The following is a 24,642-nucleotide window of genomic DNA, read 5'->3' on the forward strand; positions in this document are numbered from 1 at the left end:
AATTATTTTCAGAGCTATGTCTCCTGTAGCCGCAGGAAACCCCAGCGAGAAGACAAAGGCAAAGTGGCCAATAGTAGACATGGCTGAGCTGTGTTCACCAATGCCTAAGACTTTACAAAAACAACGAGGAGTCTGGTGGCACCTTAAAGACTAACAGATTTATTTGGGCATAAGCTTTCGTGGGTAAAAAACCCACTTCTTCAGATGTTAGTCTTTAAGGTGCCACCGGACTCCTCGTTGTTTTTGTGGATACAGACTAACACGGCTACCCTCGATACTTAAGACTTTATGGTTCAGAACTACTTAGTCACACCTTCCTCTTTCTGATCTTTTAAACTATTCTGATTAAATTTCAAAGGCCTATACACAGCTAAAAATATGCTTTTGGGGCCTGATTCAACTCCCATTGAAAACATTAATTAAGACTCACAATACTCTTGTCAGGTAGGTAATATTTATTCCCATTTTACAAAAGAGGCTGTGAGGCTAGGATAAGTGACTCGCTCTACTAGTTCAAACAGATGAGACAAGAACCCATAAGACCTGGCTCCCATTTTAATGCTAAAGCTAGTAAACACCACCATCTTCTCTCTCTTTCCAGCTTCAGCGAAGATCCAGAATGATATAACTGCAAGGACGTTTATGTACAAGAATTATGCACACCTTGGCCAGATGGTCTTCCTTTTCTGTTTTCACACCAAACCGTGAAATGCTGGTGTTGTTTAAGCTTGAACTATGCATTAATTTTTTCACTCCACTGATCTGTGTCATGAGCTGCTGTTTTTTCTTCTTCTCTCTGTCTTTCTGTGTGGGAGAGGGAATCTCCACATCATTTTGTTTGTCTGTGAAAGAAAAAAGGTGAAATGATTCAACTACACAGAATCAGGACACAGCAAACTTTCACTTTAAAATTAACCATTTGGAGGTGCTCCATTAAGTTTTCATTTTATGCACATGATAATTTTAGAACCTTGTAACCTACTTTACAATCACTCCTGAGTATTTAAAAGAGTATTTTAATAAACCATTAAAAATCACATTGAATTTGAAATACTACATTCAAGCAAGCAATGATTATTGTAAATTAAGACGTTATTGCTCATTACCAGTGTCTTTAACATAGTAATCATTAATCATGAAAGGCTGATACACTCAGGTCTAAATCCAGGTCTAAATCCACTCATAGCACAAATGCTGATCTAAGATCTTATGCTGCTGTAAAGGATGTTAGTGATCCTAGGAAGAGAGGGTCAAATTTACTGTTGGTGTAACTTTACTAGTGTCAGGGTAGTTACACCAGAAGAGAATTTGGCCCCTGATGAGAATAGCAGGCTGTCAGAAACAGCTGACACTCTCCTCTTGTGAGTGGAGCTGCCACTGAATGTGAAAGAAGGATGTGTCCAAGGTAGCAAAATCTAGGCTGATTTAGTCGTTCCACACACAGATTCACCCCAGAGGCCTAGTGTATTTTAAAGACGGCCCCTCCTGATCTAAACCTAGTGCAGGACAGCAACATAATCGCTGTCTGCCCTCCATTGTGATGAACCTTCCCTTTGGGCTTTGCTGGGGCACGGTACACCATGCAGTTATCCTTTATGCCTGCTGACACCAACTTTGCTTAATTTGGGCAATAGCCTAATACTGTTTGTATAATACAATGTTCACCCTTTAGATTAATTCCAATCATTAAAAATGAACAAAGTGTCATACAGTGCACTGAACTAATTCATGTCCTCAGATATGTGTAGAACTATTATTGACTTCAATGGGAGTTGAGCACAAGTAACTGGGGAGAGAATTTGGCCTGCTTTGATTTGTTTTAATAAATAAATCTATTTACATCATTAGTTATCGCCTTTCATTTAAGGGAACACAAATAATTTATTTATTGGATTAAAATGGAGAAAGAATGGCACATGGCTTTTGTAGGGCGCAGTTTTCCTGCACTGGTGAAATAGATTATAATCCCGTTGCACTTTTGCAGATCTGATCATCTCTAAAGGAGCTAAGGCATTAGCTGTGCTTTCCTTTGCTTAATTAAAGATCTGTATAATCAGAACTACTACTGTGTCTGCAACATTGCAATTAAGAAGAAAGACATTATTCACAATGACTGCTGATTTGGCATCAGTGGGTGTTTCCCTTGCGAGTAGGCACTGGACCAACAGAAGGACTTTCCTATATACAATCTCCTTAGCAATGGTTGAGTGCTAAGGCAGGGGAAAATGAAGATCCTAAACAAAACCTTGTTACTTGATAAAATAACTAAACTCATGAATTTTGTGAATTTTGAGAAAAATCCTTCTGACAGGTCGAATTTGCTGATACAGAATAATGATGGAGATCAAGAAACAATAAAAATAAAAACCTGTTCTTAACAGTAAAAGGTTTTAAGCTTAGTGATCTAGCTATGTATAGTATACTCATGTTGCTAAGTGGCCACCACAAAGTATTACTACTTATGAAAATATTCTACTTGAGTTTAAGCATGTATATTTTTTACCTTGATTTACAGTACTGACACTGGATACCTGCCACTTAACAGGCCGGTATTGTAACTAGTTCATTGATTTTAAAATATAAAAAAGGTGCAGACAGATATTCTGTACCTTCAACACCACATATTACAGTTTCTGAGCACTGTTATAATTCCCTCTCCCACCGAGTTTTTATTGTTTTCCATCAGTCCTACTTGTGGTCCCCTTTAAACCATCCAGAACATGTGATCACCTGAGCAAGTGACTGTCATCTCCTCTATGACTCTGTGGTCAGCTACCTAAGGTTTAGCAATTTGTTCCCCAGAGTGTCTGTTCCATGTGTTCTTAAAGGCAGTCTATGAGTATATATTACTCGTAAAATTAGCTACCACTCAAAAGCTGTAAAATATGCTGCAGGAGAAGTCCAAGTATCTGAGATGAGAATCACATCTCTAGAAAGCAAATACAAAATCAGGGTCTGGCCCTGCAGCTCTCTCACGTGAGTATTCCAATGGTGCAGGGTTGGGCCCTTAATGTTTACTGTATGGAAGCCTGTCATTAAGTGTTATCACTAATCCTATAATTACCACTCACAAAAAAGAAACACTCTCATTTGGAATTGGATTCATGCTGAAGTTGAAAATAAATTACTTAAAAAAAAATCACATTCTATATTGTAGATCTATATTTAGAACTTCTGTAGTACACAAATGGCACAGAAACAGATGTTGCAGTTCCACGTGGCTATAATTCTCTGATGAGATGAGAAAGAAAGGGAGCAGCTATACAGTTTGTCACTGCAGAGGATGGCATATAGTGAAAAACCATTTTGGGTTGTTGTAAATTCATCTAGAGAGGGCCAAGATAGGGGTAAGAATATACCCCTCTCAGCCCCCCAGTTTGGTCACGGATATGGATCCAAAACCTGCTGCCCTTACTCTGGCAGAATGCCCATTGACTAAATAAGGGCTTCAGGACTGGGCCATTAGAGGCAAATTTGACCTAAAGAAAGGCAGAGCGAATGTGGCATCTCTACAGTTCCCAAAGGACTTACTCTACAGCACCTGCTTGAGCCAATAGTGAATTTGGCCCTCTGGCTAATCAAGGCTACGATATATCATGCACCTTATTCATACCGTGAGCTGTTCATAGCCATATTTGTTCCTTTGCGCATTCTGAACATTACAAAACCGTTCTCCTGTTTAATTTAGGGAAGCAAAGAAGCAGTGTTTTCTTTTTTTGGCAGACATGAACAAGCAACCCCCATCCTAGAAGTACGGTTCATCTAGAAATCTAAGAATACACTTGGGTCCCTTTTTTTGGCAGACATTAACAAGCAATCCCCATCCTAGAAGTACGGTTCATCTAGAAAACTAAGGACACACCTAGATCCCTTTTTTTGCTAATTTAAAAAACGTAAAAGCTTTATTTATTTATTTTTAAAATGAACAATCAACCTATAATTCTCCCCAGTACACATGGCCCTCTGCTCCACATACAACACTGATGCAGGGCTTAAGTCGTTTGGTGGCCCCTACGTTCCCTTGCGGACTGGAGTGAATATCACCATTATAGAATAAGTAGCAAGACATCTTCTGGAGTTGTGTTCCATTTGTGTTCTCTCCTAGTGACAAACAGTGATGAGCAGTAAGATTCTCACTTGCAAAAAATACAACAGGAAGAATCTGTAAATGCCACTGATGAAAATGAGTCCACTATAATGCAGCACATTGCATACTTTCCAGCTTCAGAAGTAGATTGTTGGATTTCAGCTACCTAGTCCTGCTCTACTTTTGGCACTATTTAATATTCTGGGTGTCCTGACGAGGCAGCTTGATAAAACAGAGCCAACAGATTTCCATAAGGGAGCTACAAACAATTATACTGATTATTAATAACGATGTGCTATGTCCAAAATAATGCCGTATCTTGATCCAAGTGTAAGCGTTTAACTGACACAGGGAATTGTTTTACAATATCTGGCCAGGAATATTTGTGTGTGTCTTCACTCCAATACAGAGGTTCCATATAAGGTCTAATGCACCACTTAGTGTTAAGGGCTTAAGTGGGACTTAAGTGTTGCATCGGTATTTTGCTGAACTTCTCCTCTTTAAGAATACTTACAAATTCTAAAACTGAATGTGAAACATTTACAGCAAATTACATGTTGTATAACAAATATAATGCAATCACATAGGGCCCAACCCTTTAAACACCTGATTCATGTCCATAACCCAACAGTTTCAACAGAACTACAAATGTGAGAAAAGTTATTCTTGGGTGTAAACGTTTTCAGGATCAGAATTAGCAGTGGTAAATTCATAAATATATAAATAGTGGAATAGAAAATGACTAAGACAAGGCTGTTTACTGTCTGAGAGGGCAATTATGCAATTATATGACAAAAGACGTGCAAAGAAGGGAAGTATTCAGCAGTATGTGTGTGACCTTGTCCTTTACATAAGGTCAAAAGAAAACCATGCATAATGCCGCTAACAGTAGGTTCGTGAAATCTTTTTGAAAACAGAAGCATTTTGTTAGATTTAGAGGAAATTATTTATTTTGAGGAAATACTTACTCAAACATTGTTCTATTTTTCCCCATTATATCTTTGAAATCTAGGCCACTTACCCAAAAAGAAAACATTTCAGCAATGTTTTGTACAGGATAACGATTTTAAAGAATGGACACAAGTATAGGCTAGTGGCTAATTTATTTTCCATGAAATCCTATTCCTGTGGGATATGAAAGTTTGGTGTGAAATGTCTTACCGAGGAAAGTGTTTGAAATGTATTCAGACACTTGGTTCCCGGATCGGCTCATCTCTGAGAGGTGTGTCAGCTCCCGGTTTAGCATTCTTTTGAACTGTTGAAATAAAATAAATAAATAAAAAGTCGTCATTTTTCTGAATGCCGTTCTACATTAATTTAACTGTAACTTTATTACATGCAAATCCATAAACAAGATATTGAAAAATAAACTGTAGATATTTAGAACATAGTTAGCACCATATGGTTAAATTTAGCTAATATTCAGCACCGTCAGAACTGGCAGTTTCTTACCGTCATATTAAACTGACAATAATGAATTTCTAACAGGATGTGCACATCAGGTTTTCCTGATGAAGGAGAAGGCTATATTTTATGCAATTTCTCTCAAAAATTGAAGTCCTCTACTGGTTTTCAATTCCACATCCTTCCTAAATTTTAAATATAAATTTGCTCTGTTTTGCTATATATTTGCAAAATAAAGGCAATTGTATACATTAGGAATGCATGACAGAGGAAAAATATATTGTAAATTTAAAGAAGAAAACATGTATGCTTGGATATAGAATATTACACTGCAGGTTATAAACATCTTTTCATCCTAATATGCACAAAATGATATTTCTAATTTTCAAATTAAACTATTTTTAGAACAATATTATTCTGTCCTCTGAAGTGAATTATCAAAAGGAAAAAAAACATTACATGTACGTATGTTGCATTTACAGTATGTTACCTCTTACTACACAGTGTATATAAATAACTTAAACAGGATATGCTTTATGTATTTTATATCCTAGATCTGTAATATATCAAGATTCTTAACCCACCTTGATGTAACCCCAAGATACAGATAACAAATAGTTTGCTTCAGGCATTTTGGAAAACTCCACAACAGAATCAACAAATCCCTTATGAAGAATTCACAGGTCAGGTAGAGGAATTCCACAAGAACAAGGATGTCCCAGTTTTCCAGTCAATAAAAAGCTTAATATTCATAAAAGCCAAAAGATTTGAAAAAACATGGTATTTGCTACTCCAAGACAAAGTCAAGCTTTGCAGTCAAGCTTTGCAGACAAGCTGTATGTGGGTTTATTTGCTGGCAGAACAGAATAATAAAATCAGGGATTGCACGAAGAAGCAAGAACTGCATTCAGCTAGATGGCTTGAAGCACTTATGAATTATGAATAGTCCTGGCTGCTTAGCCGGCTGAAGGGGGTCCCCACTCCAGATTAGTCTGGCTCAGCTGCGCTATGCAGGGAAGAAATGACGTTGTTTTTTGAGGGGTTTGCCAGCTATAGCAATACAGCCATGTTTTTCAAAAGGAAGATTAAAATGGAGGAAGCCCTGTGCATATTTAAATAAGTCAAAAGTAGGCAGCAGCCTCCTCATCTCAGTCTCCGCATATGTTTTAAAATCCTCATCATTTCAGAGACAGATGATTTTCAGTGAAAATGTTCACACTGAGATTTTTTTAAAACAGGATTGCTAACTCCTTCCATAGTAACCCTGATTTTGATTCACATTTCAGATCTCTAGTGAGATAAAGGGAACTGGGAATGTTTTCAGATGATAAATTATCAATATCTATACATTTTACCTCTGTTACAACCATAAGCACATCAGTGACCTTAACCTATAATGTGTGTCTACAAAGCACAATTTAAAATTTCAATCAATTGCTTTTGAATTGCTACATGAATGCATTCACAATCCCATTTTATAGATTTAATCAGAATTTTCATTGACATTTAAGGTTGCAATGCAATTAAATGATTAGAAAACAATTTGTTCTGTCAGTGAGAAATCATAGGAAAACCACTATTTACTGTGTATATGATGTAAATCAGAATAAGAAATCACTAGTGACTATATAGATATTCATGCTGCTTTAGGATTTTATTGTTGTCTATTGTCTGTATGATGTCACACATCATCCGACAGGATTCCTAAAATAAAAGTGAAATTTTAGGTTTTAAATTATTTCTGTTCTCTGACTGCTTTGAATAAATGTTATCAGTGCTGACTGGGATGATGTCATATGACTTTCTCCAAGTGTGTTCGGGGACATACATAAAGGGGAAGCCTACTGCTGTAATGTAACCCTCTGCCCCCACCATATACAAGCACTCAAGTACAGCAAAAAAGAATATCACAGTAACATGGCAACCGTACCACATGATAATCTCCTTCCTTTACTGTGAGGCTTCCCTTCAGATTGTAATGAAGCATCAAGAATAGCCTTGCTGCAAGAATTCTAATACTGTTTGAGAATTCTAACACTGCTTTAAGGAAAACGAAAACTAGTTTCTAAAAAGTTTTAAAACACTGGATTTAAAAAAAGAATCATGAGCAATCATACTATTTTGTGTGACATTTACAAGCCCAAAGAATCACAACAACTGATTTTCCAGGTAACTGTTTTCAAACATCCACCTCTAGACTGCTAGACTGTGTTTTTGGTGAACAACTCATTAAATAAGAATTTCCAACTGCTTACAATGGCTATATTTATGTCCCTGATGGATTTAGTGAAATATAAAGTATTGTTCTTTCATCACACAGAAATATACTTAAATAAACTGAATGACTTTGTCATAATATGCCTATTTTCTGGGTACTACTCAGCAGAACTATCAAGTAGCACATATAAGGAGGTCTTGCAATAGGTTTTGGTGCCCTGCAGGCCTATCCCACTGAAACTTGGTAATAAAAAACAAAACATTTTTGACTGCAGTGGTGTTCTAGCCATGTCAGTCCCAAGATATTAGAGAGGCAAGGTGGGTGAGGTAATATCTTTTACTGGACCAACTTCTGTTGGTGAGAGAGACAAGCTTGTGAGCTTACACAGAGCTCTGACTTGAAGGAGAGCTCTGTGTAAAGCTTGTCTCTCTCACCAACAGAAGTTGGTTCAATAAAAAACAATTTTTGAGCAGTTATGTAAAGGCCTCTTGTGGAAAGTCCAGAGTGGAGACTCCATTTTAACCAGGGCAGTCTACAAAATGCTGCCAAACCAGGAGCCACAAGAGGCCTCTAGATCACAGAAGTCCCACCCAGGCTGAAATGCCAGTGTGATGGATTGAGGTATGGAAGGGAGAATGAACAGCTTCGGGCTGCTGACAGAGATCTCTAGGGGTAGTTGTGGAATCAGGATGTCTCCCATGTTTATCGCAACTCTGCCTGGCACACATCACAGGTTTCCCTCTTTCTCTTTTAATACAGGAAACTTCCACCTATTATTCCACTAACTCCCTGTACTTCCTGCACACACACATACAAAGTCTGCACACCAAAGCTTAGGCTTTGCACCCACCCATAGGTCAGAACCTGCTTACAAAGCTTCTCTCCATCCCTTGCACACAAATAACCCCTGTTCCAAATGATTAAGACTTGAGTAAATAAGAGTATGAAATCTGTTTTTAATATTTTTCAGTTACTCACGTCCAAAAGCTGAGTAACTGGTGCCACTTCCCTTTTACCACGTAATGCCAGCATGGTAGGAGTTTAAGCATTATTTGGTTGGACTCCTTATCCTTACCATCTCTTTATCTTTATGTTTACCTCTAGACAATCTGTCCACCTGTACCGATGTGTTCTCCAGACAGTAATGGGTTAGTTCATAAAAGGTTCGACCAGTTTAACTACTGAAGGTCAGATGGGTCCTCCATAGTTGGTTTAGACAGACAACCATTCCTGCAAATTTCCAAATCCGATTCCCCGTGGCAAATGAATAGCACCAAGGAACCCACTAATCAGAGTATAGCAAGAATCATCAACAATTGGGTGGGCTAGAAGTGAAAGTAAAAGCACTGAAGATAGATCAGCTAACTGGCTACCACCCACAGCCTGCTTATGGAGAGAAACAGATCAACACCTTCAGAGCACAGTGTCTGAAAATGCCTGTAAGCAAAAAACGTGTGCATTTTTCACTTTAAAAGTGACTGGAGGCAGGGAGACTGTCACATGGCTTTAGGCAACTTTATGTGGTGTGACAGTGTCACCGGTCTCTGGCACATGATCAGTTCACTCAGGAATATGTCATAAGATCCCGGCAAGGGGAAGGTGTGAATGATGCTTGATGTGAAGGTCAGGAATCCCAGGGCTGTGGGCATGCTGGGGAATTACTTTCAATTACTAAAGCTCATTTAAGATTCATGTCAGCTGAGCGAGGTTAATGTCTCTTGATCCAAAATCAAGGAACTACCAAGCCAAAACTTGTTTTTTTTTTAATAATTATAAACAGAAAAATAAAGAATTAATGCACACACACCTATCTGTGTAATCACAAGGAACAGTAAAGCTCTCATAAAAGAGACGAGTTCTGACTATCTCAGTGCTTGAAAACTACATATTCACATTGGCCATAATCCGGCAAAGCATTTCAGCACATGCTTAGCTTTAAGCATGGAGGTAGGCCCATAGACTTAAAGCGTCAAGTTAAGCATGTTTTGAAGGATTTTACTGGACCAGGGCCTTTGTCTATACAAACAAACCACCACAATCAGGTGATTGTAAAAATGATTTTCAAACAAAGTTGTGTCAACTGGATTTGATAGTAGTTTGTACATATCCAGAATCGTGTATTACAGCTGAGGAGCTTAAAGCACTATGTAGACATTAAAAAATGTAGCCTGGCACCACGGCTACCATAATGTAGAAAAGTACTAGGTATTATCATCCCCATTTTGCAGATGGGAGCTGAGGCACAAAATGATTAAAGGACTTGCCCAAGGTCACATAGGATGTCTATAGTAGAGAGGGGATAGAACCCAGATCTTTTGACTCTAATCTCTGAACTTTAACAACAAAACCATGCCTTTCCTCTGTTCACTCAGCTTTAAGTGAGCAAATTCCACAGTCTTCTTCAGGCTTATAATCAGCACCTTTACATGACTGGTGAGCAGTACCGTAATACTGCTAAAAACGTTAACATGATCAAGTCCAGCCATGACAATTATCATCCTCGTTACACACAGGGGATTACTCATGTACAGCTGGAATATGAATTTATTCATAGAATTTCCTCAATAATGTGACATTGTTAAAAATGTACAGCCCGGTGAGGCATGAGGAGGACATTAAACAACACTTAGAAGCAATTACTACATATATAAACTGTTTGTTTTCTAGGACTCTGGATTTTTCTTGAGCTTCACTTGATGTCAAATGTTCCAGAGAGATTCTACTGTATGCCATTTGTGTGTAGTACCAATAGGGAGAATGCATGTTGCTTCCTCTGCACAGATCAAGGAATGATGTTATGTTAAAATCTATACAGTGACTTCTTAGCTAAACCAATCTGACAGCAAAGGGTAAAACCAACAGAATGTACACAAGCAATGAGAAAATGCCAATGGTTTTGTGTACTGTATGTTTTGTACAGCATGGTACACATTTCAAAGAACTAGTGAATGAATTTAGAGTTAATGCTGCATCCCTGTAATCAATAATAACAATACTTTGCATTTATACAGTGCCTTTCATCTGATCATCTCTATATATTTTAGAGAGGAAGGCATTATCATCCCCATTTTACAGATGGGAACTGAGCCATGGTGAGGTTAAGTGACTTGGCCATGGTCACACAGGGAATCAGTGTCAGGAATAGAACTTGGGTCTCCCTTTTCCATATCCCATGCCTGATCAGCAGATCGTGCAATTCAAGGGTAGAGTTTAAAAACGGAATACATGTTATTTTAATGGAAGTAAAATAATGAAGAAAAGCCTACGGATCCCAAACAAACATGAAGAATACCTGACCTTCTGAACAACAGTGTTCTGAAAACGTCTGGACAGTGATGAGAAAAAGCAATCAGGTTGTGCGGAGTTTTCTTGTAATGACTAGAAAAGTAATTTCAACCAAATTAGCTCAGCCAGACATTAAATCATTCCTTGATTGATACTGGAACCACTTTTGAAGTATTCACTGGGGCATTTGAGCCCCAGTTTCTTATCAGAGTCTTTGTTGTTGTTGGTAATTCTTTTCATTATAATTCATTTAATACTCTCCGATGTTATTTTCACAGATAAAGGAAAACTAAAGATGTTTCACTATCTAAAATGCAAATCTTTGCTTCATTCCTAGCCCTGTTAATGCTGACATATTGCTTCTACAATATAGGTGTGTGGTTTCCTTTCCTTTAAGGACAGGTTGGAAATTGCCCTAGGGAAATCTTTATGCAAGTGTACCAGTCCAAAAGCCCAAGGGGCGCAGGCTCTGGAAAGGCTGTGTAGGAGAACTTCACTTCTCCAGCACTGGTGCACTGTCATACTGCCACTTTACAGTGCTGAAACTTGCAGCACTCAGAGGGGGTGTTTTTTCATTCAAGCAACTACTTAAAAAAGAATTATTTCATGGCAGACTTGTCTACACAATTTTATTATGATGATTTTAAAATCCATAATAAATTCAAAGCACAATTCCTAAAGAAAAAGTTGCCATAAATCAGTTAAGTGTTTCCTCCCTTAAAGTGATCAATCACTCTGATCTAGATAGACTAATGTTAATGTTTTACTGGTAAAATTTGCTGTCCCCCTTCAAGGATCAGAACCATGAAGTGTGTGTGTATTTCTAGCTCATTTCCAGAAAACTGAAAATGAAAATATGCAAACACATAATAAAAAAGCTGGAACACTGCAAGAATCAGAACCTGCCTTGAAGAAAGAAAGCAAGTTTCTGGATCATTTCCAGACAATTGAAAGCTGAAATATGCAAATGTATAATAACAGGGCTGGAACAAGATCTTGCATAGTGAACGTACTGTGAATTATCATTGCTTAGAAGAGAGTCTGAATTTCCCTATTCACATGCTAGGCATGGGGCTCATGTTACTCACCTCCTGAGAATTGGGTGGGTCTAACAAAAAAAACCCCTATCAACTGATGTTGAAGAAAAAAGTAAGGTCATGGCGAAACCACCATTTTGACTTCCCTGAAAATAAATGTGTCATGTGTTTATAAGGTGCACATGCATGAGAGTCTGCTAGCACATTAAGAAAGTACATGCCATTCCTGCAGGGCTAAATCTGCTTAAAGGCTTCCTCCAGTTGAAGACAAGTCCTATAAAACATCTACTGCCTATGAATACAAATGGCAGATGCATTCGGTCAGTGCTTTCATAGCTGATTGGTATCATACAGGATTTTTGTTGGAATATTAGCATTTCTTTTTATTAGCATAAAAGCAAAAGCATCGATAAGATTTATAATTGCATGCTGTGTATCATTAGAAAGAATACACTGAATATTTGTACAGATAAAACACAATGTTAAAATAGCACAACAGGTTGTTTGATTATAAACTTCAGTTTTATTTGGGTGGATGTTCGGGTCAGTTTCTGTTTCATCTGAATCATTTTGCCCTTCCCTATCTGTAAAAACACTTGTTTCGGGACAATGAATATAAACAACCAGAGCTTGCTTCAGCCTGTTAGCATAGTGCTTTATGTTAGTTACCTGCCTTACTAACTTACCACAAAAACCTTTGACAGGATGTCTGACACCAAAATTATTTATCTGCCAAAATCTACTAAAGCCTGATTTCCCAGTAAGACAAGAGTCCAACAAGAATCCCTCATGATAGCTCAAATGAAGATTACTATCTATTGTGTTATCTATAGTATCCATCCGTGGTAAGTGCTTCCTACCATGTAAAAGGTAACACAGAACACAACTGAGCATTTCTCAGTAGAATGGGTGTTTTATAAGAACATATTTGACATGGTCATGTGTTCTAACCAAAAGCATGATCCTGCACCCATTGAAGTGAATAGCAAAATTCACCCTGACTTCAGTGGCAACAAGATTAGGCCAAAAATTAACAGCAATTTGGAGGGAATTAATTAAAGTTGTCTAATCTCACTTCAATATGAGAAGTTTAGATTAAAATTTTAAATGGGAAAAGTGCATTTTTCTACTACAGACTAAACAGCTTGCTTTCCAAAGGCATTTTAAGAGAGTTCCACAGGTGTAAAATGTTTTCTGAAATTAACTAGAAGCTTGGCTCAGAAAATGAAAAACAAAGATCAGGAAAAAAAAAAAAGAAAGATCAGTACCAGTCTGAACTGAATGACAGGAAGCAACAGCAAAATATAATTAGATGACTAAAGCAAGCAGACTACAGGCATAAAATGTCTTAATTAAAGAAAGGCCTGATACAACTTACAATATCTATGGTCTGGAGAGAAACCAATGCTCCAGAAGGCGGAAGGTCTTATACCAAAATCTTTGATCAGTCATACCTATGCAAGCACGTTGACAAAGCCACTGGTGCCAAAGGAAGCTGACCAGTGTAGCAGAAAGAGCCCACGATAGAAACCACAAACCAAATAATCACTCCCGCTCTTCATTAGCTATTTATGAAGCTACCCATGTGGAGAGGATGGTGCATGCTAGTGAATTCCCCGCCTCCCACACTGCACTGCTCTCAAATCTCAGGACCTTTAATCCCTAAACCTGCAGCAGTGAAAATGGAATATAGTTGGGGTCTTAATGCTTGATAGCCAGAGTGTTCTCGCCTCCCTCAGCTGCCAATTAACGTATGTATTCAGGCTTCATGGCTCTTTTCGTTCTCTCATTAAACAATGCATTTAGACAGGAAGGAGCTTAAAGCTTTTCTCCAAAGTCACTCCCAAGAGCCGGACTGGGGAAAACTGGCACTTATCTTTTAGGTGATTTTGCCTCAGTTGGATCCTACATCTTTAGACAGAAGACCAAGAGGCAAATGTGTTTATCATTTAACAAAGGGAGTGTGAGAGTGAGAAAGCTACTGTTGTTTAATGGGTATACCTAGAATTTAAATTAAATTGAAATCTGTGATTCATATCCTGCAGTCTTTATTTAAGCAACTTCACAGGGCTTTCACAAGGCAGGAAAACTAGCTCTGGGAAATTAAAATAATTCTGAACCCTGAAATGGCTTTTCCTAGATGTGCATAATGAGAAAAACTCTGGCAACTCTTAAACAGCAAAAGTCTGTTTGCTTTATAAGATGAAGCATAAATTGTAAATAGAGTCCAGTAAGAGGTGGCTTTGTATCTCTTAAAATGCTGTATGAAAAACAGTGGCAGCTGGTCCTCCCAACATGAAAATGCACCTAATACTGTCATCTAAAAACATATGGAATGTCCTAATGAATGTAAATACATTGTAATGAAAAATCATTCTAACACAGGCAAATAATTTGCGGAATATTTGTGTGTGTGCAGTGTTTTCCCAGCTGTGCTACAACAGCAATAAGTTTGTTTGTTTTTTTTAACTATACAGCAGAGGCCCACTAGTCAGAGCAGTCTCTCTCTAAGGCATTCTATTTGAGCGTGCCTCACAAACTGTCTCCATTTTCCTTTTGATAACCCAACAGCACTATGATTCATGTATGCCCTACTGAGAGCTAGCTTGGGACTTCCATGTCAGAAGGGAACCCAAAGGACAGAACATGTGTGAAGAGTTGGCATTGATTAGCAGTGTGTTTGTGAATGTGATGAAGAACGAAACTCCTAACACTGCTAAATTCCATATTTGGCTGCACAATAAGCTCAAACAAAGAGTCAGAAAAAGTACACAATACCAGAAAGAGTATCAACATTACCACGAACTGGAGAGGGAGACAGACGGAGAGGAAGAATATTGTTCAAAGATTCCTACTTGAAACAAAGAACAAATCCCTAAATACTATTAAGTTTCCTGAACATTTCTCTCTTTTTTAAAATGTTCATTTTGCTTCTTTTCCCCCTCATTTTTCTGAGCGTTATCACTGTCTTGCTGATTTTACACAGGCAAACTGAAATGGAAGTTTTGATGAAGAGTTTAGAGGGGCCTGTCTCTCTCACACATATTGGGCAAGTCAGGAGTACCTCCATTGAAGCCAATTGACTTACACTGTATAAAATTGTTGTGAGATCAGAATCAGGGCTTAGAGTTGGGCCCAAGCTGGACCAGGAACTGAACTTCTCCAAAGATCAAAGATCCCTCCTTTTCTAAAGGCAAAAGTACTACTAATCACAGCGCCCCCAAAATCAAAGATTTTGCTCTCAGAAATTACACAAATCCTTACTGATACTATTCATGTCCAGTTACCTCACTTCATTCACATTCAGGCAAGGCCTCTCGTCTTTTAACAATTATTCACTTTTTAGCCCTGCCCTCAAATAATTATTCACTTTTTGAACCTGCCCTTGAGCAATTATTTACTTAAGCCACACCCTAAAACAGCATGACTGAAATGTCTGAGAATGAAGAAGTTCAAAATGGTCAAGTCACCACAAAAAGGTCAAACCGCCACAAAAGCCAGATTTTTTTTTAAAAGGTTAGATGATGCCTAATGGGCACTGGCCTGTGTTGGAGACAGTGGGGAGTCATACCAACAAAGGAGGTCTCCTGGGGATTGAGGATGTTATTTGGAAACTGGCTAGGCTTTAGTGCTGGCAAGGCTAAAGCATCAGATTGTCAAACTTACATACGGAGTATTAAATAAGTACAACTGTTCCTCTAGACTGTTAACACTGTATTTGTGAGGCAGAATAATCAATTTTGATTATAATTATTCATTTCAGAGAACAAAGGAGCAAGGGAAGAGGATTTCAGGGTATGGACAAGCTGGATTAACTCTCCGGTGGGCCCCCGGGGCTATTAGATTTTGTGGGGCCCCTGTATACAAGTTTTTTTTTTCCTGGGAGGGAGTTTGGTGCAGGAGGGGGTTGGAGCAGGGGATTGGGGTGCAGGAGGGGGTGCGAGTTGTAGGCTCCGGCTGGGAGGTGCTTACTACGCTCTCAGCCAGCAGCACAGCAGGGCTCAGGCAGGCCCACGCTGCTCCAAGAAGCGGCTGGCTCCTAGCACATCTCTGCGACCCCTTGTGGGGAGGGGGACAGCGTGTCTCCGTGCACTGCCCACACGTGCCACCCCCATAGCTCCCACTGTCTGGTTTCCAGCCAATGGGAGCTGTGAGGACCGTGCTGGGGCAGGGGCAGCATGCAGAACCGCCTCCCTTCCCGCCAGGGGCCGCAGAGATGTGCCAGCTGCCAGCTGCTTCCGGGAGCGGCATGGGGCCACAGCATGCAGGCAGTCTGCCTGAACGCCCCTTTTGGAGGCCTGGAGATCACTGCCTGTGCCGGGGCCCTGGGCTGCAGCCCCTAAAGCCCATGCCTTAATCTGACCCTGGGTATGGAGGGGTGAAGTAGATTGTTAAAACTGATGACAGTCTATTTTCATAGTACATATCTGATAATGATCTGAATTCTGTGACTACTTCTTCTCTATGTAGTCGCAAAAAGAAAAGGAGGACTTGTGGCACCTTAGAGACCAACCAATTTATTTGAGCATAAGCTTTCGTGAGCTACAGCTCACTTCATCGGATGCATACTGTGGAAACTGCAGCAGACTTTATATACACACAGAGAATATGAAACAATACCTCCTCCCACCCCACCCTCCTGCTGGTAATAGCTTATCTAAAGTGATCATCAAGTTGGGCCATTTCCAGCACAAATCCAGGTTTTCTCACCCTCCACCCCCCGACACACAAACTCACTCTCCTGCTGGTAATAGCCCATCCAAAGTGACAACTCTCTTCACAATGTGCATGATAATCAAGGTGGGCCATTTCCTGCACAAATCCAGGTTCTCTCACCCCCTCACCCCCTGTATGCATCCGATGAAGTGAGCTGTAGCTCACAAAAGCTCATGCTCAAATAAATTGGTTAGTCTCTAAGGTGCCACAAGTCCTCCTTTTCTTTTTGTGACTACAGACTAACACGGCTGTTACTCTGAAACATCTCTATGTAGTGTAAACAAGAGACAGGTCAGACCCAATCCCCTTGAACATCCCTGAACTTTGAGAGGGTCTAGACCAGTGGCTCTCAACCAGGAGTACATGTAGCCCTGGGCGTATTAGGTCTTTCATCTAGATATTTGTCTAGTTTTACAACTGGCTACATAAAAAGCACTAGGGAAGTCAGTACAAACTAAAATTTCATACAGACAATGACTTGTTTATACTGCTCTATATATTATTATACACTGAAATGTAAGTACAATTTATATTCCAATTGATTTATAATTGTATGCTAAAAATGAGATAGTAGGCAATTTGTCAGTAATAGCATGCTGTGACACTTCTGTATTTTTATGTGTGATTTTGTAAGCAAGTAGTTTTTAAGTGAGGTGAAACTTGAGGTATGCAAGACAAATCAGACTCCTGCTAGGTAGGTAATGATTTTTGCATACACACACACAGGTTTGGGTCAACTGCAGTTTTGTTTCAGTAATTTTTTAAATGTTTTGTTTTGGTTTTGACCATTTTTTAAAACTCTAAGTAGCTTAATTTTTAAATGAAAACTTGTTATGAACCAGAAAACCAGATTTTTTTCTTTTGAAAATGTCAAAATATTTTGTTTCCACAATTTCAAAACTTTTTTTAGTTGAAAAAAATAATTGAAAATTATCCATTCCCGTGGGGGAAAAAATCCATTTTGACAAATCAGCATTTCTGACAAAAAAAGTTTTGTTGAAAAATTCCGAACCAGTTCTAGTCCCAGCCCTATTCTGGCTGCACTAAAATCCTGGCTCCAACACTCTCAAATCTTGGGACTGTTCAAAAGCTAGATCTCAGATGTAATGTTTGCAATTTGCACTACTATCTTCAGAAAATGTAATGCCTATTTTCCTGTACTAGATGAAGGCATTCTTTCTAAACCTGAATAAGAGGACTGAAGTTCAAACATACATCAAATGAATAGCCCCCACCCTCAGGTATAAACAGCCTCTATCACATTTTGCATCAAGCATAATGATTTAACAACTCAAGCTAATTCCAAAAACTGTAAATTCAAGAATCACCTAACAGCACTAGGGTATGTTTGCATCATACTTTACAAGGGCGCCATGCATTTCAGAATGCATTTTATATCTTTAATTATAATTACAGTACCCTTCTAATGACTGTTGAAGATCAGCTAACTTGCACTTCATGAGTTCTCCCAAACGCTTAGTTACTGTCTTTGTTTCCGTAATGAACAGCTGCAGCTGATAGAAGGGAATACCAAACAACCCATCAGGAACTGATGTGCGGAATTCCATGAATCATACCTACTTAACTCTGCTTATAAAAACAAAAGACATGGAAGTCTCTTTGTCTTGCTAACTGTTGGTTAACTTTACAAGCCTTTCTTTGTAAGCCAATTGGCTATTTTAAAGCATATTAAACAAAGGAAGTTACAGTAAAGTAACCCAAAGACTAAACAGTTTGGCACCAGTTAAGGGAAACATCACGTACGAAGTGGGCAAGATTGAGTGCTGGCAGACTCACAAAACAAATGCAAATGTGGAAGCTGTGCAGCAAGGCACATAGACCCTTGGCATGCTGCCCTGAGCAATGTTAAACTGCTTGATGTGGACTGCCAGAGTTTACATTACTGTCCTCAGATTTATTTAGCCACTGTCTCCTTATAGTTAGGTGTGGGCTTGCTAGTCTCGCTCCCTCTCTGTTTTTGTTTTGTTTTGTTTGATTGGAACACCCTTTGAAATAGTGGTGAAGTGGAAGAGTCATGTTTATGCCAGGGGCTCTTGCAAAATAACAAAGACAGTGGTTTGGTGAGCTGTCTCACTAGCAAATACATATGTATAAAGTGATGGTCAAAATTATTATCTGCCTGCATGATTTAATTCTGCTCTTTACGCCCACTTCTCCTGGAGACTTCTTTAACAGCTGACATTTCTAAATCCAGGTGAGACAAATTGCAAGGAGTTATATTACAGTACTTCTAGCAGCACTGAGCCATATTGTCAGTGTTAAGGCTCCCTTAATTTCCATCACATTACAGGCATAACAAAGTTTCAAAGTTGGTGTGTCAACAAGGAAGACTCTGTGATGTTACCAAAGTACGTATATACAAAATTCAAAAGGTTTCTGCAAAAAATGAATGACATTATTCATACAGCTCACTGGGAACTTTTGGATGACATGTTTTTTGTTGGAAAATGCCGAGTTGTCAAAATGGAAACTTTTCATGGAAACATATTGGTTCCAGCAACACTTTCATTGGGAAGGTTTCTCAGGTTCAGGGTGGAATTTCTGGCCTAGAGCAGGGTGAGGATAGCCAATATCCAAGTGGTTAGGGCAATTCAATCACCTGGGTGTGGTAGACAGGCTCAAGTCCCTGCTCTCCCTGGTTCAGACTAGGGACTGGAAACTCGGTCTCCCACATGTGAACCCCTAACCACCAGGCTAATGGCTATTCTGCGCTGGGGCGCTCACGGATTTTGACCAGAAATTCCATCCTGGGCCTGAAGAACCTTCCCAAAACCAATAGAGAAGGTGCTCTGCCTGATTCAAAGCAGGGACTTGAACATGAATCTCCCACATCCAGGTGCTATAGAGTCAGTAAGTCTTTCTCTGGCCCAGAGACTATTTATTTAGACAAAGCGGAGCTCTAATAGGATAGATTGAGACAGTGGACAGTCTAAAGCCTGGTGGTTAAGACTCTTGTCCTGGGCGTGGGAGACTGAGGTTCAGGTCTTTCTCCTCTGATCCCTGGAGCGTAACTTAGCTATTCTGTGGTAGTCTTGTGCACTCTCACTTTTTTGGGAAAAAATCTGGAAGGAACAGAATCAGTTGTCAAAACCTTTTTTGGTGAAACAGATTTTACTTTCCAGCCAGCCTTTATCATCTATCAACTGCAAGTTGCACAATCTGGGTACAGAGGCTCGGAATACTGGCTTCATAAACTGCTGTGCGTTTCAGGGGATCCTGCACTTATAAGTGGATAGTCTCTGTGATGTAAAAGGTCTTTTGAAAACCATCTTATGACCTTAAGGCCTTAGAAAACCATCAAGGTGGGACTTGGAGAACTAGAGGACAGATCGTTGGTCAGTTGGGGAATTATTTATCCCCTGCTTTATGATTTGGGGATGCACCGAGTGCTCTCGGGGCCTGTGATTCTGCCTCTATGAAAGATGAGTCTGTAGACAGCTGCATAATGCCACATGCAACATTAGGGGACTGCTATATCAGGAGGCCCATGACTCACAAACCTCCAGAGACGACTCAGTATCTGCCTAGGCAGTGAACTGGATAGGCCACTAAATGCAGAATGATAGTCATATCTTAAAAGAATGTAAAAATGTACAATACATATTAACGTTTAATATCTACAGACCACTAAGGGTAATTTAGCTTTATTTCACTCAAAGCTGAAACGATAATACTGTCTTGTTAGTATTTTACATAAATAATTAACTCCATCTTTGCAGTATTCCATACATTCCTAGATGCTTAGTTTAGGGAATCCATAGGGAATGAGGCCAGTGCTCAGGGGCAATGACTAAGGCAATGTGGAATAGACGTGTGGTCGTTTTCTTCAGTGTTGCTCTCTTTCTAATTTTGGAATGTTAATAATTTCTAAAAAAAAAAAAATCAGATTTCCCATTTCCCAAAACCGCCACTATGTTTGGCATGATGGGTAGTCTGCTTCCCGGAGGCTTTGGTGTGGAATAGCAAGGGGTCTGGAGTATTTGGAGGTCAGGATTAAGTACGACGGTAAAGACTTGCGGTAAAGTCTTTACCTAGTGAGAGTGTACTCAGAAGACAGAGCTTGCCTGTAATGGTTCTATGCTGGGCTCAAGCCTGTGCTTTACAGCCTCAATAAAAGCTGAGGGTGGTTAGCACCTAGCAGGATCGGGCCCTCAGTTTCCTTGAGTAATTAATTTACATTGTTGGCAGACCCATGTGCCAACTCTTTATGACCAGGATGCTGTGCTTTCCTCCCCAGAAAATGCTTTTTGTACAAGAGCTCTGAAAACCACACTGCAAACATGTATTCAGAGGTCCTCCCTCTCTGTCTGCTGTTGTTGCAACTCTGTACTTTTAAAACTACGTCTGTCAGGAAGGAGACAGGAAATTCGAGTCACACTTGCAACAGCTGTGCCATGCCTACTATCATTCTCAAATGACGTAGTTTGGCTTTAGTGGCACAGGGCCAGGAACTCAGCAATAGCAGAGGTCAGGAAGATAGGTCACTGTTTATACTGTTCTTGCACTTGGGATCGTGTTGAGTCTATTTGCTTTCTTCCTCTCTATACTGTTTCTCTTTCCGTTCTTCTTTAATAATGTGGAGCCTAAGCATCCTGTTTTCAAAACACCTCACTGTTTTGTTGCTTACCAGTACCCTACTTAAAAGCTTTTGATTCAAGCAAGACAGTCTACTCAGATACTTTAAGAGATTAAAAATGTTCATTAATTTGTTGTAAAATTTTCTGATTGTTTCTAAACAGTCTTTCAGGTTTACTTCCAGTTGAACTGTTTTTAGACTGCACAGCACACTTGAAATAATTTTACTGTGTGCCATGAAAAACTGTTTGCCATGATCGCACAAGATCAAGAGACATTTATCACCAACTTGTTTAGATGTTTGTTACCATGGCAAGGAAAAAAAGAATAAGCTTCAAACCATTTCATGTTATTCTTTCATAGCTGGAAATGACTCTTGGAATCTGACCAGAACACGTACAAACACATTTTAGTTCAAGTATATGAATGAGCCAAGTTTAAAGAAAGTTGAATCTAACCAATGAACACTAACATTGCACATAGTAAAATCATAATTTTTAACAATTACACAATGGCTGAATTACTTAATCAGAGCTTTTCACCTGTAAGAGTCCAAATGTGGGAAAAAAATGTCAAAATCCGGGATAGTTCTGCCCCATGTGCGAGGCCCTATTTTCTTAGCAGGCTAAAGCCTTGCTAATGGTTAGATCTGTTTCTCAAGCAAACTGATAAAAATTATATTCTTTTCTTGCAAGCTAACCCTGTTAAAACTTCTATTACTTTCTATGCCCTGGCATGCTGTAGTAAGAACTAGTGGAGCAGAAGGAAGTTTGAAATGACCTGTGATTAATTTCTTTAACATATTCCATAGAACCTCAATTTCTGATTCAGCATTTCTGGCGTAATTTATTTCCAGTTAGGAAAAGAAGAATAACCCTGGATTTGTGTGGCACAAACGTAAAACTGGGTCTAATCATGAGGGCTAATGCAAAGGTATGAAGGTAACACACGATGTCTAATATCTTTGTAAGAGATAGAGCACACACATTTCAGAAACCATATGGATTTGCTTCATCAGGTTGATGGGTGTAAATATTGCAAAAAAGCATGAGCATAAATACTGAATCTGGAGCAGCAATACTTGTGACTTTGAGATCTTGTGCACTTAGACTGTGCTGCTGGGTGCAAAAGCATTTTGCACTGCCCTCAGCAGGAGATCTGCTCAGATGCCAGTCAAGTGCTCATTTGGGCAATGGCTAGGAGCATTGCAGAGGTGGTGCCTGTAGCCCCAGGGAGTGCCTTGTGTCAATCAACAATAACCACTCTAGCCAATTAAGGACTGACTTTGATGGGTTCTTAATAGAATCACATTTGCTCACAGAGTAGTTCTCTCTATCTGGAAAGGTTGGAGGCTGGAAGCAGAAGCTCAGGGTTGGAGGGAGTGGTGGTTTTAAAGGATTATTTTGAGGGGTATTCAGGGATTCTGCTGTATTTTTCCCCTTTATATCTTTTCTGTATTTTTCTTCTGAACCTTCCCCCCGCCTACATTCTGCATAAAGTTTAGTTTGGGATTTTTCTTTTCAAATGATTTTAGCATATTTTTACTCCTTGTATGAAAACTCAAATTCTCCTGCATCTCCCCGCCCCCCCCCGCCCCAAAGCAGCCCTTTAATGAAAACATTCTTACATATGTCCCAGTGTTATGGTACTGCACCCTAATCATGTACTGAATATAAAATGCTGTCAACTCATACCATAATATTAAAAACACAAACCAAATGCTTCGAGAAAGAGACAGTTGCAGTAAAACAGTATCCCATAATGTTTAGAGTTTGCCATTATTATTGAAAAGCCAAGTTAATTTCCCCAACCTGATCATTTGTTACAAGTTACACACTTTTCAGTGGGTGCCTTTGGTCGTATTTTTTCCACGGAGAACAGCTGTAATTGACACCTTGTAAATTTTCTGATAGATAAATATCATTGTAATGATGTGGTTTTACTACATTGTAACATATTATAATTCTGAATCTACGGAATGCAAAATGTTTTCCTGGTTCTGCTTTTCTATGACAAATTTTCTCCAACTTATAAATTACTTTGTAAATAACATTTGTATTTACCATGCTTTCTACTTCTACCTGTATAAAAATGTACATAAGGTCCACTGGAACATATCACCAAATCAAGGATTAATTTCACAGTGTAAATATATTCTGCTTGAGAATTTATGCTATCGTTTACCATTTGCAGTTTAATTCTTGCAGTAGCATAAGGATACAGATAGTTCAAAGCATTTAAAGTTCACATCCTTAACATAAAGTATTAGGAAAAAGTACCAACAGTGTTTAAATGAACTTTGTCAGATATTGCACTGTGCATGCTTGTCTGCCGGTGGACACAATCACATACAGCAACACTTTTTCATCTTACATTACAGCACTTATTCTTGTTATTTTCAGCCTTTGACATTTTAGGAAGAAGTTATCCCATCGCTTACCTTGTTAGATGCCATCTCACTGACTGATCGGTAGGTCTGAATGGTTTCAAGTTGATCTAAACACCAGTCTAATTCTTCCAGAGTTTCCATTGCTAATTTTTGATAAGATTCTTCTGCAAATAAACACACAGACATGTAGTTAGGCTTGAGTGGCTGCAGACTTTCCATGGTGGAGTCACCGACACAGCTGGACGCAGCCCTACTGTAGGTGGTACAATGCTCCTTCATCATGCGGTCTGGGTACTTCTGCTCCACGCTCCAGGAGGAGAACAAATCAACGTGCGTCCTTCCTGTGAATGGCTGTCGGTTTTTTTTTTTTTTTTTGGCTTTGAAGATGAGATGTCGGTAATACATCAACAAACTTCCTCTAAAAAGGGGGTGTGGGAGGAATGCTCTCTGACAGACTCATCTGCATGTATGTGGATTAAGATTGCACGGTAATAAAAGCAGTTCCTTGTAAGCAAGTTTTTTTTCCCCCCTCCTCCTAAGCATTACTCATCACAGCGTTTCTTGTCTAAAGTGATGACATTTTACAAAAAATGTAAAATGTCATTAAGTGAGTTGTAAGCAAGTGACTTGCTTCAGTTACTTTTTCTCAGAAGAAACAAGCTGCGCTCTTTTCAAGTAAAATGAAAAAGAAAGCAGTAATTGGCAGTAAATCTTTATTTAGGCAATGCAAGCACTGAGGGTATACGTGAGTGATCTTTGAGTAACTTTTCCAGGAGGTAGCACTGCCCCAAACAAGGTTAGGAGTACAGTTTTTTTAGTTGGGTGCTACATGAGAGCCCTCAGATAAGGATACGATCAGACAGAAACTTTATGGGAGTACTGGATGAGTGACTGACTTTATTGGTTAAAG

At 39.2% G+C, this 24,642-nt stretch overlaps 1 protein-coding gene across 5 annotated transcripts in view; it reads right to left on the reverse strand.

Annotated features, from left to right (window-relative positions):
* PDE4B (phosphodiesterase 4B) overlaps window positions 1-24,642 on the reverse strand; it is a 402,561-nt gene that overhangs the window by 13,501 nt on the left and 364,418 nt on the right. For 4 of the 5 annotated variants that reach the window (XM_084635764.1, XM_084635766.1, XM_084635763.1 and 1 more), the window contains 3 exons: window positions 23,784-23,896; window positions 5,249-5,342; window positions 664-842 (listed from right to left, as the gene is read on the reverse strand). In XM_084635764.1, the coding sequence (XP_084491890.1) occupies window positions 664-842; window positions 5,249-5,342; window positions 23,784-23,896 (386 nt within the window). Of the gene's footprint in view, window positions 1-663; window positions 843-5,248; window positions 5,343-6,075; window positions 6,377-23,783; window positions 23,897-24,642 lie in introns of those variants that run through there. The other variant, XM_084635767.1, reaches the window with a different exon arrangement.

The sequence above is a fragment of the Lepidochelys olivacea genome (assembly GCF_965140295.1).
Source record: "Lepidochelys olivacea isolate rLepOli2 genome assembly, chromosome: 8".
In the NCBI taxonomy this organism is placed as follows: domain Eukaryota; kingdom Metazoa; phylum Chordata; order Testudines; family Cheloniidae; genus Lepidochelys; species Lepidochelys olivacea.